This window comes from Podarcis bocagei (genome assembly GCF_964188305.1).
Source record: "Podarcis bocagei genome assembly, chromosome: 10".
Taxonomy (NCBI): Eukaryota; Metazoa; Chordata; class Lepidosauria; order Squamata; family Lacertidae; genus Podarcis; species Podarcis bocagei.
Genome location: NC_138135.1, coordinates 64,056,166 through 64,073,955, shown reverse-complemented (window position 1 = coordinate 64,073,955; position 17,790 = coordinate 64,056,166). Strand labels below are relative to the sequence as shown.

The window sequence follows — 17,790 nt, the reverse complement described above, 5'->3', positions numbered from 1 at the left end:
GCATGCGCAGTCCGCCTCCCGCGCGAACGGTCCTTCGGTGTCCAGCGCTTCGTGGGGCGGAGGCGGAAAAGCGCGGGAAGCGCAAGAGAGGCGCCTCGCCGGCTTGTGAGAAGATGTACCACCTGTTTTCCAAAGTCGTCTCTTTTTTCTGGCGAAGGGCTGACGAGGAGATGGAAGGAGGCAGGCGCCGGGCAGCCGGAGGTAGAAGAAGCTGACTGACTCCCCCCCCCCCCCCATTCCCTCCCTTCCGAGCTCAGCTTTGTTCCCTTTCTTGGGGTCCTTCCTTCAGGGTCTACTCGGAAGTAAGCCCGGTTGAGTTCCGTGGTTCTTACTCCCAGGACAGCGCGCATAGGACTGGAGCCTTAAACACACACAAAAAGCCTTTGAGGTCCCTGCTCAGGTCTTCCCTGATGCCTTTATATATATATAAAGGCATATATATATATATATATATATATAGGCATATATTTACTGGAATGAATATATATATATATATATATATGCAGGTTTTGTTGTCTTCGGGTGTCTTCCCGTGTAAGAGTTGGGGTGTCTAGGCGACGTTTCGACGAGGTCTCACTCGTCATCTTCAGGCTGGTGCTTTCGGCTTCCTGTCACTAAAATGGCTCCTGCAGCAGCTGTCCTTGCAGGGTGTCTGGGCTAAACTTCACCAAATAATAGCTGTTTGTATTTTGGCTGCTGCAGGAGCCATTTTAGTGACAAGAAGCCGAAAGCACCAGCCTGAAGATGACGAGTGAGACCTCGTCGAAACGTCGCCTAGACACCCCAACTCTTACACGGGAAGACACCCGAAGACAACAAAACCTGCATTCCTGTACCCGTGAAAATCTACGAAAGCAAATATATATATATATATATATATATATATATATATATACACAGTGGTACCTCTAGATACGAACAGGATCCGTTCCAGAGCCCCGTTCACATCTAGAAGTAAACATAATTAGCGACGCCACGTCTGCACATGCACACGTCGCTTTTTGCTGTTTCTGCGCATGTGTGTGATATCATTTTGAGCGTCTGTGCATGCGCAAGTGGCGAAACCCAGAAGTAACGCATTCCGTTACTTCCAGGTTGCCAAGGAGCGCAACTCGAACGAGCTCAACTCGAAGCGTATTCAACCCAAGGTATGACTGTCTATGGAATATATATATATTCCATTTAAATATATATAATCACATCATTATTATCCATATATATATATATATATATAATTCCATTTAAACATATAATCACATCATTATTATCCTTTTTGGCTCTTTAGAGCCTATCAACTTCCTTCCCTCCCACCTCTTGGCTTTCAAAATTAACCTTTATATCACAGCATTTTATATATTTTCCAGTTCTAATAAAATTCATCACAGAATACCTCAAAGTTTAAATAAATGTAGAAAGGTTAAAAAAAAATTCTCATTAGAAGTCTTCAGATAACCCTACTAGTGTTGTTAATTGCTTACAATGATCTTTCAAATATTGTGCAAATTTACTCCAGTCTTTTATTATTTGTTCTTTATACCCCACCCATCTGGCTGGGTTTCTAAAAAGTATTTTGGAATACAGTACTTGATAGTGCTGGTTTCGGATTTTTCCCGTCAGCTTCACCAGTTCTGCAAAGTCCATTTCTATCTGCCACTCTTCACTGATGCCTTTCTTGGCATTAGCTACCTCATTATTATTTTTGGGCATTAGCTACCTCATTATTATTTTGGGGCATTAGTTACCTCATTATTATTTTTTTACAAAAAGGCTTTATAGGGTCACAGGTCGTAGAGTTGGAAGGCACCACAATGACCATCTAGTCATCTTTTTGCCCGACCTGAGACTTGAACCCATGACCCTCAGATTGAGAGTCTGTAAATGGGTAAAATCGTTAGTAGGATTGGAATGTCACTCGTCGTTTAATGGTGAATTTTGGACACAATGGAGGGATAAAAGATTTGGATTATCATAAAAGATGCAGGACGAAATGATTAACAAAGGGGAGGAGGGAACTGCAAGAGATTCCTTGGAATCTTATTTCTATGTTGTATGTTGGAATATGTGACTGTAAAATTTTAATCTGAAAAACCAAATAAATAAATCTTATATAAAAAAGAGAGTCTCATGCTCTACCAACTGAGGTATCCCATAATTAATAGCTATTCAGTTTATGTACCATTTTTTTATCCAGAGATCCCAGGTTATTATAATAATGACTTGTTGCCTTGAGACCTCTGTCCCAAGTATAGAGATTCTTATATACATCACTTAAAAGTCTTAAGGGGCATTTTTATTTATTACTGTTATTATTAGAAAAGAGAATCCATTCAACCTGTAGACAATGCTGTTCCCTCCAAATTGTGGACAGCACATCCCATCAGCTTCAGCTGCTGAGGGATCTTGGGAGTTGTACTCAGATCTGGCCCATCCATGAGGCAAGGTTAGGCGACCACCTCAGGCAGCAGATCCTGTTGTAGATATTATTTCTTAATTTTATATTCTTTATTGAAAAATAAAAAGTACATAACTACAAGGGCACAGAGCAAGGTATCGCACACAGAGATCCTGATGTAGAGCTTTATTTCCCCATCTTCACCCTTGTTGCTGATGGAGATTTTCACTCGCTCGCTCTTCCTTCATTTCAGGTGCCAAAATGTTTTGGTGGGCCCTGGTTGTAGTCCACAGCTATTGGCAGAAACCAAGTTGGCCACCCCTCGTATATTTATTATTTTACTTGTTGAAAATAAATGAACAACAACAAAGCCTGTACTAGGAAATCTGGAATAGATTCCTTTAAGAATTTGCTCCTCTTGGCTACAAAAGAGCCTTTCTAAGAAATCTACTAACATTCTAGGCTTCTATATTTCTACATTTTCTGGGAATGATTCCTACTTGTTGCCTAATTTGTGTTCAACTTTTGCGTTTGTTCTATTTGTCATGTGATGTTTACTGTTAGTAATCAGTGAATTTCTAAGAAGTATAGTTCTGTGAATATTACTACATACACACCCCACAAGAATGCTGACATTTCAAGTGACTACAGCTAGAGTCCATGTAAACATTACTTGTTCAAAAAGTGAGTAGCTGTTTGTAAACCAGGCTTGTAAATAAGCCCATTAATGTTACTAGCCTTCGGGGGGTGGGAAGCCTGGTTAGCCTGCTGGAAGCTTGTAGAGGAGGGATGAAGAACTCTGCCCCTTCTCCACTCAGTCTCATATACAGTATAGAAGTCCATGTACTTGCTTGCATGCGATTCCTTATTGCCTATCACTGCTTAAATACAAGGATATAGTAAACACATAATTTTTGTCATATAAATTATGTGTTTTTGAAAGGTGTGTGCTCTTCTTTGAAGCTAGCCTTTTCGCTTTACAAAAGGGTTTAAGAAATATCATCATGCATATTCACTGGGAATTCTCTTCAGTGTTCATCAGTCTTACTTAGTTTCTATAATTCATGGCACTCTTCTAAATTGTGGGTCTTTGTAGTTGTTGCTAGACACTACTTTATCTAGTGAGATTGACAGTGTTATCTCAATCTCACACATATACTTGCCAACCATGCATAGAAATGACTGTCAACATGAGAATGTCTCAGTGCTCAAGTTGATTTAAGGGGAGGAGGAGAATTTATATGAAATTGTTCCTCTTCTGCCTTTTTCCTTTTTCTAGTTACTAGGCTGCTAGCAATTATGGCAGCTTTATATCCGGATTCCAAATGCATTGTCTGTGAATATGTCCTGCTGATTGATAGCATGATTACAGAAGGTAGCCACAATCAAAGTGCCAAGGGGTGTATCCAGCTAAGTCCTACTCAGATAAACCTGTTGAAATTGATAAACGTTTAAGTTAGTCATGACATTGATTGCAACAACTCTGAGTGCAACACTGAATGCTCTACAAACCTTTACAAATGATACACATTGGGGCAAAAAAAATCCCAATTTTACGTATGTGGTAATGGGGTCTGAACTGGCAGTGACTAAAAAGTAACAAGACTCTGTGGCTGTAGTAGATAGCTTGTTGAAGAAGTTGGCCCAATGTGCAGTATGCTGTGAAAAAGGTGAATTCCATGTTGGGGTTCATGAAACAAATTTAGGATTACCTCCCCAATGTGGAAAGGTTACAACATTTGACACTTAAATTTAGGAAAAAGGTGAGGGGGGCATTATTTTCGTGCACAATAATATACATGGTAAGTACTAAGTAAGCTTGGTACATGGTAAGCTAAGTACTGCAGACCCCCTGTTTTTGAAAAGCCAAGCCATAGACTCCCTTACTTTGAAAATATTGATGTCTCTGTGGTATTTTTTGTTATGTGAGTGGCGTCACAAACCTCGTGGGTGGGTTACATGGACCCTCCTGTGGTCAGTAGGCCACCAGTTGGGAACCCCTGCGTAGAGAAAATGAATACAGAGTTGTCTTTCTCCCTCTGAATATCAGTTGCTGAGAGTCGCAGCTGAGAGTGCTCTTGTGCTTGCAGGTTTCCCATAGGCATCTGATCGTCCACTGTAAGAACAGGATGCTGGAATAGATAGACCTTTGGCTATCATATATAGGGAATTTTCCATTAAGAATATAGAAATTGGAGCTCCCTTGATATTCATCCGCGGGTGGCGCTTGGGTTAAATCACAGAGCGTAGGACTTGCCGATCACAAGGTCGGCGGTTCGAATCCCCGCAACGGGGTGAGCTCCCATTGTTTGGTCCCTGCTCCTGCCAACCTAGCAGTTTGAAAGCATGCCAAAAAGTAGATAAATAGGTACCGCTCTGGCGGGAAGGTAAACGGTGTTTCCGTGCACTGCTCTGGTTTACCAGAAGCGGCTTAGTCATGCTGGCCACATGACCTGGAAGCTGTACGCCAGCTCCCTCAGCCAGTAAAGCGAAATGAGTGCCGCAGCCCCAGAGTCGGCCACGACTGGACCTAATGGTCAGGGGTCCCTTTACCTTTATGATATTCATCAAGTTCAGCTCAACTAAATTTTGATAAGCTCTCTTTGGTGAAGGCTGTTCCAACACTAGGACTGCCGGGTGTTATACCTGGAAAGTTTCCCAATGTGGTATTATCGTTTAAATAAACTCAGTAAGATTCCTTACCTCCTGTCAAGGAATTAACCAAATTAGGATAATTCAGTTTTCTCTACATTTGGCCAAAATGCCAAATTATGCTTTGGCACCACAGGAATAAGCCTGGAAGGAGCTTTGGGCTTGCATGTTAACTTCCTTCCCTTGCTCAAGTGCAAATCATAGTTTTGTCAGTTTGGATGTTTTGGTAAAACTATAGTGTGACAAAACCCAGACAATAACTCATTACTCTGAGGTTGTAAAGGTAAAGGACCCCTGGAGGTTAAGCCCAGTCCTTTTTTACTCTGAGCTTGTGAGGAAAGGAGAGAAAAGGCAAGTATCGGCTTCATTTTCTCCAATAAGCTAGTCATAAAAAACCACTTTGTTTCTATGCTGCTTTAGAATCTAATCAGAAGAGGGGAGGGAAAACATATGAATAAATAACATTTATTTTGCTAACCATCGTCATTTATAGAAATCCTTACAGATGTTCTGTTAGAGGTGGCAAGATGCAGCAAGAATAATTTCCCAATGCTGTAGCAAATACAGCAAATTATTTTTGACCCAACTTAAATGTATTTTGTCTTCTTTTTAGATGTCAGTGAGTTAAAAACCGTAAATGGTGTAGTGACAAGATTCTGCCTAGACTACGGCTTGATAGATGATTTGATCTGTTTCACCAGCGAAGCTGTGATGAGCAACATTCCACTGCAAGTTGGACAGCAGGTTGTAGCTCTTGTTGAAGAAGATAAAACCTCTCATGGATTAAGGGCAATCAGGGTGAGATTCAAATAGCTATATAAATTGGTCATGTGATTGTGTTAACTGTCCGTAAAATAAACTTCAATTTTTTATATAATTGATCTCAGTTGATCAGAGTGATAGGCTTTCCTATATATGCCAATTCGGCAAGAAAGCTTCAGACATAGATAAGCTCTTCCTCTACCAATTTAGGGCTTTTGTCAACACTTCCACTTGTCCCGCCACTTCTCCCTCACTGGGGAAACCCGCTGCTTACTGTTGAATCAGAACAAATGCCAATCATTTTTTCAGTAGATTGATGTTTGTTCCAACTAAGCAGTAAACAGCAGGTTTTCCAGAAGAAAGTGGGGGGGGGGGGGACAAAGGAAAAAAACTAATCGGGCCTCTGTGTTCTAGATACAGAACAAGCAGAAGTGTGGACAAGACCTTACTGTGAAGAGTCAACAAGATCTTTCAGTGGAAAACACGATTTAAACACCTTTTTCTTGCTAATTTAAACCAATCTGCTCTGAAATTCAGCATTTTATTAAACTTTTCCATAAATGGATTTGAGTATTACTGAGCTGAAAAACAAGGAGCCAACCTGATTTAGTTCAGATAGATTTATTATTTCATAGCATGTAGTTTGGTCCATATACATTTATTAACTGGTAGTGAGCTGTCTCGGTTTATACAGAAAAGATCATAGTTTGCCAGTGGTCTTCAGAAGGCAGTCACTGTTATGTTCAGCTACCTATGAAAGAGGATGTCTCCTTTATAAGAACAATGTCTTTGTTCAACTGCTGTAGAAACAGTTTTGTGCATTTGTAGTGTAGCTAGGCCCCTAACAGTCAATTTTTAAGGGATGTATTTGCATGTGATACGGCATATAAAGTACATTGCTGGTATTCCAGATGGAGGAATACCTACAGGACCCAGTAGGTGGCAGAGTTGTCCCACCGGCTGTAGTTCCAGTAGTTGGCTACAGCCTCCTCTAGAATCAGCAAGGCTGGCAGTAGACAAAATACAACATCAAGAGAGAAGAGAATGTGCAATGAAAACTAAATGTTAGATGCAAGTACCTCTCCAAAAATGTACAGTAATCATTTCCAGGGATTTGTAGAAAAAACACTAAGCAATGATGCATATGGAAAGATACTGCGAAGAAGCAGCACTTCTTCCCATCCTGAAAATAGGAAGGGTTATTTTCCATTAAATTTGCAGGAAGTTGCCAGCAGATTGCTCCAGAGAGAGACAGATCATTCTGTTGAGAGCTAAAAATCAAAGCGAACTCAAACCAAAGAAAGCTAACATGTACGAATTTAAACTGAAGATAAACCTACTACATACATGCAGCAGTGTTTTGGTTCTACTGCCGTTCATATTTGTCTCGCTGTCTGCTGTGGCAAAATTACATAAAGCAATTAATTTCATTTTCATTACATTATTCCACCATTTCAGTACAAAGAAAAGGCGAGGAGGTAGGGGGACTTGTATGTCATTTGCAGACTGAAAATAATAACAGCGCTGAATACCAGTCATATCTGCTGGATTGATTTCTGTTCCAGAGAGGGGACAAATAAGGGAACATTGGCAATTTCCATTCATCTTCGTTTTTGTCAGAATTCTCCAACATCCCTAATTGCAGTAGTTCAGTAACTGCCCAAGATGGAAGGTAATCAGCTAGCATTGAGCAGTTAACCCATCCAGCAGAGTAAATATTAAGAAGCTTCCTAATACATGCTTTGGTAGTCTTCACAGTATCGAATTATCTCACCTTGTTCAGGTGGTTGATACATATATAAAGAAAAATTTAAGACACATTCACAAGCAACTTCCAGTGGTCATTAATAAACTTTGGAAAGTCTTAGAAAGCATATACCTTCTTCTGGTTCAGCACCCCACCTCCAACAGTGTGCACCCTCTTATCTAGTTCTCTTACCAAGGTGGCTTGATTAAATGGCACATCTGATTCCTTGTTGGGCCAAGGAATGTATGAGCCCTTACAGTTTGAGTGCATGCTCTGATGGTAAGTTCAGCAGAACTTAAGGGTAAATTAATTAAATGATACCAAAACTTTCCTTTCTGAAACTGTCTGCTCCTGCTTTCAAAGCCAAGATCTGTGAGCAGCCACCTGCATTTCCACCCTCTCCAATGTCTGCAGCTCAGTGTACTGGATCCTCATGGCTCTCTTTAAGTGCCTTTGTGTCTTTTGACATCTCTTCATGGCCAAAATACTGGTAAGCTCTCTAATATAAGGCTGACCCTGGTTGGTTTTGGCCCCTTGGTTTGTATTGAGCACACTTCCAGGTTCAGTCCATAAAGATTTGTATTGGTGGAAGGTTGACAGCTATGTACATGTTTGAAGAAGTTGTGCAGCATTTGGAGAGTGGCCAGTTTCAACAGAAGAACCTCAGCCTTAGGTCTCAAATCACATTTGAAGGTCCTGCTAGGATGCCTCCTGTAGGTAATTTTGATTTGTTCTACAGGTAGAAAAGGTATCTGATAAATGGGAAGATGACAGCAAGTGTCCTTATCAAGGGGACCAGGACACCAAAACACTCATTGGCAGTATTACTTCTCTAACTGCTATTGGTGGCAGCGTTAATCAGACAACCTCCTTTTCCATGGATGATGTTTGTGAAGGTAACTGTTATGCCTACCTTGATAATTGTTATAAACACAAAGTTGTGATTTTAAGTTGCAGAGGGTTTCTTTCTTTGAAAATTACTTTAGATGAGTTGACAAAAGGGTTTCTAAGAATATAAACTGGTTTAGAAAACTGTGTTTTGTATATGTGAATCTGTAAGCATCTTTACCATCTCAGTTACATTTCAGAGATGTGTTTGCTCTTGAGAATTAATATCTTTATTGTTGAATACGCCATGTAATCTTAGATCTGTTCAAAACTTGAATGGACTCTTGAAGCTTGGAGTACTTTCCCTTTTTCCATTTTGAAACTTTGTTTGACCTCTGGTATTTCGAAGAATAAAACAGTGCAGCAAATAGTCTTGTGATGCCTTGAAAACTAATGAATTTATTACAGCATAAGCTTTTGCAGGTTAAAGTCCTCAAAAGCTTATACCATAATAAATTCATTAGTCTTTAAGGTGCCAGAAAATTCCTGTTTTTTGCTGCAACATTCTATTATGGCTACCCTTCTGGTCATTGCTTCAATTAATCCAAATTTTGGTCTAGTAGCTAGGCATATTTGCCTTTTAGTGCTCCAGTACTTTTAACTTTTCTTAAAGTGACTTAGTCTTGTTCAAACTGTTTCCATTTTCTTGTAATGTTATTGTTAAGGTTTTGACCCTTGTAAAGGAGATTGGGTGCAAGTAGAATATTTCATTAACCCAACAACCTGGACCAGTGAAGCAGTTTCTGTAAAGCCCTTGAGGTATAAGAGAATTGACAAGGTATGTCTATTGAATGGTTTAATTTTGGAATTTCTTAAAAATATTGTATCAAATACTATAATGTAAAAGGAGAAAGGATGGGTTATATAGCAGGAACTATCCTTGCATGTAAAGCTACCCTGTTTATATAGGAAGCATGTTCATTGTATTAAAATCTCCTGATTTGGGCCTCAACTCTGAAAACCACATTTTGGACTTCAGGTAGTTTAACTGTTAATGGCTTCCCTCTATCATCAGGATCCCTGACAATTTTAGTTCTGTGGAATCTGTAAAGGAGTCATCAACCCTTCACAAGAGTACAGTTGTGAAGTATTATAGAAAGCCATGACAGTTAAATCACTGTAAAGTTTCAAGATTGTAGTTTAGGTATACCTTTTGACTTGAAGCTTGTCGTGTGTAATGGATTTCCAAACTTTGTCTGAATGTTACTTACACAGTGACATTGGGAGTGTCCCGAGACGTGCATAGAGGCAACCAAAGTATTAACACCTGAATGGAGCTGTAGTTTGGAAATATTACTATGTAATGATCACTGGCAATTTTAAAAAATCTAGTTATTGACTATCACTCCACAGGTGATGTGGAGTGATCATTCACTTTGAATGTAGTGCTCCAAGAGTCAAAGTTAACAAAACCAATATTTTGGTCAAGCAGCTCATAGAAGATGACTTAACGATATTTGGCAGTTAAGAACATTGAGGGACGTACCCGGGGGGGGCACAAAATCACACCTCTCCACTGTGGAGCCCATCTGGGCACCTCAGCAGAGGAATCCAGTTGCTGGCATGAGCTGTTGCAGCATCCCTGCAGGGTTCCCATCCCCAATCAGCTGGCAGTACTATTAGAAGTGTGAGAAGAGTGCTCAGCAGGGCTCAGAGGGAAGAAAGATGGAGAGAGCAGGTGAGAGTTGCAGGAGGAGGGAAGAGGAAGGAGGCAGAAGAGAACGCAGCGAGTTGAAGGAGGCAAGAAGGCAGATGGATGGACTGAAAGAGGAGAAGAGGCAGAGCAGAGCTGACTTTTTGAGTTTCTGGACCATGGTCTCTTCCACCTTCAGAGGCGCCGATACATCCTCTTAACAAGGGAGCCTCTGAGATAACTAGAGTACAGTACAACATACAGTTTAAGGTTTAATATATTATGTGGCAGTTTTTAAAGAGTACAGTGGTACCTCGGAACTTGAACAGCGCCATTCTCGAACATTTCAGCTCCCAAATGCCAACAACCTGGAAGTAAGTGCTCCGGTTTTGAAACGTTCCTCAGAAGACGGATGTCCAACACGGCTTTCACTGTGCAATAACGTACTTGTTGGCCAACCAGAAGCCGCGCCTTGAAACTCGAACATTTCGGAAGTTGAACAGTCTTCCGGAACAGGTTACGCTCGAGTTCCGAGGTACCACTGTAATTGGATGGCTTGAAGTACAGTGCCCACTCAGTAACCTCAAATGGGTTATGCATGCTTACATTGATTTTATTGCATCTAAAGATAACTACATTTTTTACAGCTTCGTGTTTCCAGTGTGTGTGGAAGATCTGGTGTAGTCGACGACAGTATCTTTTTCACCCTGGATTTCCTGAAACTTCCTGATGGTTATTTTCCTCGTAGACATGACCTGGTCAATGTGGTTGTTGTGGAGAGTAACCAATCATGTTATATCTGGAGAGCACTTTGTATGGCTCCAACAGAACATAACTGGTAATAAAAAACTTCTTCCCTCAGTCAACGACTGCTTAGAGTTCACTTTTTAAAAATCTACTTTGAAGTGAGGCCAGAAGTATTAAAATTGCATTCATAATTCTCCATGTATGTCTTGAGAAAAGTGGTTATAAAAAAAAATCATTCTGGTTTTAGCATTTTATGAATGTTTTGTCAGTTTTAACTTTCTAACTTGAGAAAAGAAAAATGTAGATGTATGTTAGCTTTAGACACATGGTTGAAATTAATCAGATCGGGCTTTGTTACATAATTCTATATGCATAGTTTTGCAGCATGGTTTCTAATTTTGAAATCTTACAGGTCATCTCTAACCAATGCAACCAATTTGGATGAATCATATGAAAATCTAATGAAGGACAAAGAAGGCCTAGAGGTATCAAAAATGATAAACTTTGGAACACTAAAATTAGGAATGAATAAAAGCATCGAAGTATGGATAGAGTAAGTTGTAACTTCTTCTTCCCTAGATTTTTCCTTTTAAAAGCATTTATTCTTTAAAATCGTTTATACCTCATGAAACCATGATGTATTTTTTTCCTCATAGTTATCTTTGCAGTTGGGCTTTTAGAGTCCATTCAGCCAGGAGTTTGGAAGTGGGAGGTTCAGTAAAACTGGTAACATTCCTTTTGTAAATAGCTGCGTCATTAGATGCATGAAGCTTTAATGTGAAAAACTAATTTTACAACAATTTTAATTAATGATTGTAAATTTTGTGAATGGTAAGTAGCACACAAACCTCCATTTATTTCTAGCATTCTCCCTACACTTACTGTTTGTTTATTGCACTTACATTCCACCTTTCCCCCAAGAAGCTCCAAAGCAGAATACATGCTTCTCTCCTTCTTCATTTAATACAACAACTCTGTGTGGAAGGCTAAGCTGAGAGGCAGGGACTGGCCCAGTGAGCTTCATGGTTGAGTGGGGATTTGGATCCTGGTTCCCAGGTCCTAGTCTGACACATGAACCACTACACCACTTTTAATTTAATTTCAGTGTTTTTAAATATCATTTAACCATGTAGTTTCTCAATGATGTACAATGAGGTTACAGAAGGGATGCAGTAGGAGTAAAATCAGTTGACATGAATCGTAATATCAGAAAAGCTCACTTAAGATACCTGCTGAAATAGAGTCTTCGTCAAATGCCAGGATAACAGGAATGCGACCTGTCTGATCTCTGTCTGGAGTTAGCTCTGCAAAGTTTGGTCCACAGTAATCATAGAATTCATCATGCGAAAGGCTGGGCTGGATGAATCCCAAGCCGGAATTAAGATTGCCGGAAGAAATATCAACAACCTCAGATATGCAGATGACACAACCTTGATGGCAGAAAGTGAAGAGGAATTAAAGAACCTTTTAATGAGGGTGAAAGAGGAGAGCGCAAAATATGGTCTGAAGCTCAACATCAAAAAAACGAAGATCATGGCCACTGGGCCCATCACCTCCTGGCAAATAGAAGGGGAAGAAATGGAGGCAGTGAGAGATTTTACTTTCTTGGGCTCCATGATCAGTGCAGATGGTGACAGCCGTCACGAAATTAAAAGACGCCTGCTCCTTGGGAGAAAGGCGATGGCAAACCTAGACAACATCTTAAAAAGCAGAGACATCACCTTGCCAACAAAGGTCCGTACAGTAAAAGCCATGGTTTTCCCAGTAGTGATGTATGGAAGTGAGAGCTGGACCATAAAGAAGGCTGATCGCCGAAGAATTGATGCTTTTGAATTATGGTGCTGGAGGAGACTCTTGAGAGCCTCATGGACTGCAAGAAGATCAAACCTCTCCATTCTGAAGGAAATCAGCCCTGAGCGCTCACTGGAAGGACAGATCGTGAAGCTGAGGCTCCAATACTTTGGCCACCTCATGAGAAGAGAAGACTCCCTGGAAAAGACCCTGATGTTGGGAAAGATGGAGGGCACAAGGAGAAGGGGACGACAGAGAATGAGATGGTTGGATGGTGTTCTTGAAGCTACCAGCATGAGTTTGATCAAACTGCGGGAGGCAGTGGAGGACAGAAGTGCCTGGCGTGCTCTGGTCCATGGGGTCACGAAGAGTCGGACACGACTAAACGACTAAACAACAACAACAATCATACCTCCTGGGGGAGATGAGCCATGCATCTGGACCATGGAGGACCCAGGTGATGTGGATTTCAAGTATTTGGTTATATAGCCCCCCCCCCCCCCGGTAAATGTAAATCTGGTGATGCTGCATCTCATGACGAAAGGGCAGGTGAAGCCACGTCTGTGTCATTACTTAAGCTTAATAAAGATAGGAAATGGATTTAAATTAAAAAAGAGTATTGTTGCATCTTTAAATAATAACAAATCTTGGCCTTCATCTATTGATGCCTTTCCGTGCACAGGCAACGACTGATTTACACACGTTTCATATGGCATTACAGCAACCCGGAAGGAGCTGGAAAAGGGGACGGAATGTGCTTATGTGTGCTCCACAATAGCATGCAATGACCCAGAACGCAACAAATCTGGTGTTGCCTGTATAGAAGTAGTCTTTCCATTCACAGAAAGGTCTTTAATCTTGTAGAAGCCTCCACTAAACAACTTTTCTTCCGTGCCACCTCATGAGATGTTCCACAGGGTCCCCCAATCTCTCTTAACAGATTTTCCGAAGGGTGGGATGAGTTGGTGAAATTAAGCTCCCCCTGTGTTCATGGATGCCACTGCTAGACCAAGTGCCCTTCTGCAGCTGAAAGGACTTTTTCCATTTGCATAAGGGCAGTATTGGATGCAACCCCTTGTGCCTTGTGGATGTCTTGCAACACAGACATGCTTGTCAGAACATCTGCTTGCTACTGTCAAATTACAGTTTCAGCAGGGTAGGCGTGTGTATCATCTTGCTGCTCTGGGCTCATGGAGGAAGGTGTGGAATGTAAATCTAATAATTGTAAATTGTAATAATAAATAGAATGAATTTCTATTGACATATAAACAGTGAGGTTTAAATTTGTGTTTCCCCCCTTTTTAGGAATAAAGGGAAAGCAGTACATTCTTTAATTAGCTGCAAATTAGGTGGCTGGGATAAAGAGAAGCAATTTTGTCTTCAAGTGCCAGGAACATGTCAGAAGAGTTCTGCAGCATCCCTAGGGAATCCATCAGGTAAATATAAGAATATAAGAAAAAAGTCACACATACATGCCTAATTCCTCTCTTGTCTATAAAGAAGCCTCGGCATGTTATATTCTGTGTAATTAGAATAGTGTAATTTGCTTACTTCCATAGAAGTTCAGCCTGTGGATGAAAACAATATTGGAGATGATAACAACTTTGTTAGCAGACAACCTGAGAAACTAGAAAAAGAGCAAAAAGAAACTGGAGAAGAGAAAACAGCAGAACCCATCGAAGCTATCTCTCTGCCTTCTGGGAGAAAGATTTCTATAGTAGTTACATGCACTGCAAAGTAAGTATACAGGACGTTCTTTTTCTTGCTGTTTTAAAATGTTACAGAACAACAGTAAATTATGGGCTTTGGCGTTAGTGGCCAGAAAGCTAACTGATAGTCAGAAGGAATTGCAGTCCAGTGTGCAATTTTAGTAATGCAAATCCCTAGGTATGACACAACTTTGGTGTAGCTAAATACCTGCTTTTGACTTCAGAAGATCTGGTTTTCTAAGAACAGATAATATATTCAACATTTATGCTTTCATATTCCTCCCCCTCAACAGAAGTTTGGCTAGCAGCAGTGAAGGTTGCCTGCAGTGTGAAAAGGAATTGCCTAATTAGCAATTGATCTCATCAGGGAAGTAGCTGTCACCCAAGAGGGAATTCTAGCTCTCTGCACCAATTATTCAGAACAACATTTGAATCAGTCCTGGCTTATATGCAAGGGAATCTGTCTTTGCATGAAATGTCTTACTGTTCAACCAGTTTGATCCTTTAAGGTGATGTTTGAAAAAATTTGTAATCAAAGGTTCTGATTTAAAGTAGCCAAAGACGTTGGGCATGACTCTCAGAATTCATAGGTTATGGCACTAGAACAGCTGAGTTAGTGGCAAAGCAAAGAGGGTGATGAGTATAGGAACTATAAGAGCAAAATAGGCTTGAAAAATGATCAGAGGAGTAGCAGATAATAAAAGATATTAAGTTGCACTTGTGGCTTGCAATAGGGACGGGTATACTCCATAACAGGGACGCTGTGGCGCTGTGGGTTAAACCACAGAGCCTAGGACTTGGTGATCAGAAGGTCAGTGGTTCGAATCCCCGCAACGGGGTGAGCTCCCGTTGCTCGGTCCCAGCTCCTGCCAACCTAGCAGTTCGAAAGCACATCAAAGTTCAAGCAGATAAATAGGTACCACTCCAGCGGGAAGGTAAACGGCGTTTCTGAAGCAGCTTAGTCATGCTGGCCACATGACCCGGAAGCTGTACGCCGGCTCCCTCGGCCAATAAAGCGAGATGAGCGCCGCAACCCCAGAGTCGGTCACGACTGGACCTAATGGTCAGGGGTCCCTTTACCTTTATCCTCCAGAACAGCTGCTATTTGTGTTTTCTTATACACTCGGCTAAGTTCATTGAGAGAGAAAGAGAGAGTGCTTTCTGTTCCAGTCACTGGAACCTGTTTCACTGTCATGTCTGATGATGACTAGCTCTAATTTTGCACCTTCCAGGTCCAACAGTTTGCAGTCAATGATGAAAAGTTGGTTGTCTCATTCACAGCTTTGCCCCATACATCTCTGTACACACCATTTTCATCTTTCACTCTCGTGTTCACCTTCCAACCTCAAGCTTCTGTCCACCAAAGAAGCGGAAATCTGCTCAGATACTCTTTGTTTGCTTCTCTTGTTCGCATGCGTAGCACAGAGTAAAGACAACTTTTCTATAGGCTTTGTCTCATTTAGGTTTTTTTAGTGAAAGTTTTGCCTTGCTTTTGTGCCTTTAAAGGAACCCTGGCCGCTGCAAAGACCTCTTGTTGCTCTGTTTTTCTGACTGTGTTATCGGTCGCTACATTGAAGCAACTATAGAAACAGAAGAGGAGTTATTAATAGCAGCCACTCAGCCTTTTTCCCAACGAAAACGTCAAATCACTTCGGGGTCTCATAACGACAAGGCAACAATAGTTTTACCAGAATTGAAAAGGTACTGCCAGGTACACCATGATAATCTGCTTAAGCAAGCCTTTAGATTTTTTAAATTGAAAAATAATAATAATTGGGTGGGGTTATATCGATTTTGTTGTATCTGTCAGGGAACTGTCATTGGCTCAGGGGGGAGAGGGGGAAAGCCGGATGGATTACAGAGAGTCCCCAAAGATCGTGGGAAGCAGCTCCTCCTCAGCGGAGGAGAGTAAGCACGCCTCCAGTGGAGAGGAGCTTCAGGGCTCGGAGGTGCCAGGACATCTTGCCTGGGCAAAGCAGGGAGGGGAGAGGTCCTCCGTTACCCACGCCCTCGTTGCGCAGTAAGCTTTTGCGCCGAGACTGGGCATCAAGAAACTACTTTGCTGGGGAAGGTTTAAGGACCGCCCACTCATGGATTCTGACAGCGAATGAGCCAGCCACGGGAGAGTGGCGCTCCGAACAGATAGTTTATTTTGGCATCAAAAGCAAGGCTTCACAGCCAAGCAGAGAAGTATTTGCCTGCTTGCTCTCGAGCAACCCCTTGGAACCATAACAGTATCCATCTTTGTTGTTGTGGAATAATTCTGTAATTTAAAGTTGTACTGGCAGCCATGTGAGCTCCAGTGTGACAGTAATGGGGCAAAGTGAGCAGGCCAGCAGAGCAAGGGAGACCTTCCCATGTTCCCTCTGTTGTTGTCATCACTGCTGCCTCTTGCATGTTTTCACAACAGAGCAAGGAAAGCCCAGAGTCCAAGCAAGCGGGCAGCCACACAGACACATGGGCAGGTGGTCCAGCTGAGCGAACAGGCTAGCAGGAACTATAGAATTGTAGAGCTGGAAAGGACCCTGAGAGTCATCTAGTCGAGCCCCCTGCAATGCAGGGATCTTTTTGCCCAAAGTGGGCCTCAAACCCACGACCCTAAGATTAAGATCCTCATGCTCTACCGATTGAGCCATTCCAATGGTTAACTAGAGACTCAGGAAAGCCTTCGCACACTCTTCATCATTTTCGCCACCCCTTAGTCCACTGCAGTCAAAAGGAAGCATGCATTTCAGAATACACACTTTCTTATTTTAGCAGCATGGGGCAAAGGGGGAAAAGACACTCTCCTCTTCCTTTCCCACTCTGTGAGTGGCAGCAACGGAATTCTTGGAATTGGGGTGAGCTGGAGGGGAGGGGGGGTTGAAGAAAGCATGAAGGGGTTGATGGGGGGGGTTGGCGAGCAGCACGTCCAGAGGCAGCATCCTGAAGTATATACATAAAATCTTAAAGCCTCATTGACTTCATTACCTGGTAGATCCCTGTTCCTTGTGGCCATTAGCTTAGCTTGGCAAACAGAAAATTGAGGCTGGAGCTTGTAGTAGAGAAGATAATGTCCTTTACTTTTGTGGGCCAGTTCATTTACGGTTTTCAGGATAAAACCAGCACCTTGAAATGTGGCTGGGAGTTGACAGCAACAAATCTTCAGTCTCCATAATTATTTTTTTTAATGACAAAGAATTGATTAGATAAATACAATGAGACTTTAAATATTCCTGTGACCTGATCTTTATTCTAAACTACAGTAAAAGGATGCTACTTAGGGTGTTTGTTCTAGCTGTCCATTTCTTCAGGAAACTACATCTGTCAGTTTTATCCATTTTAGCACTCTTGAGTTCTTTAATCTTCCATCCTTCCCCGTGGGAAGAGAAGCAGTTTCTCAATCAACTGTTGTTCCCACTTAAGTTGAATTTTAGAAAAGGACCACCAGACATGTTGCAAATCCATATTAACAGCACTGGACATGATA

At 41.5% G+C, this 17,790-nt stretch overlaps 1 protein-coding gene across 1 annotated transcript in view; it reads left to right on the top strand.

The window, feature by feature from the left end:
- The first annotated feature begins 9 nt into the window (after positions 1–9).
- Positions 10–17,790, top strand: part of MOV10L1 (Mov10 like RNA helicase 1) — a 39,061-nt gene continuing 21,280 nt past the window's right edge. Inside the window, exons 1-9 of the mRNA XM_081211487.1 lie at positions 10–201; positions 5,658–5,842; positions 8,293–8,449; positions 9,107–9,219; positions 10,722–10,912; positions 11,234–11,374; positions 13,918–14,048; positions 14,172–14,349; positions 15,828–16,022. Of these exons, the coding sequence (XP_081067613.1) occupies positions 114–201; positions 5,658–5,842; positions 8,293–8,449; positions 9,107–9,219; positions 10,722–10,912; positions 11,234–11,374; positions 13,918–14,048; positions 14,172–14,349; positions 15,828–16,022 (1,379 nt within the window). The 5' untranslated portion in view covers positions 10–113. The remainder of the gene's footprint in view (positions 202–5,657; positions 5,843–8,292; positions 8,450–9,106; positions 9,220–10,721; positions 10,913–11,233; positions 11,375–13,917; positions 14,049–14,171; positions 14,350–15,827; positions 16,023–17,790) is intronic.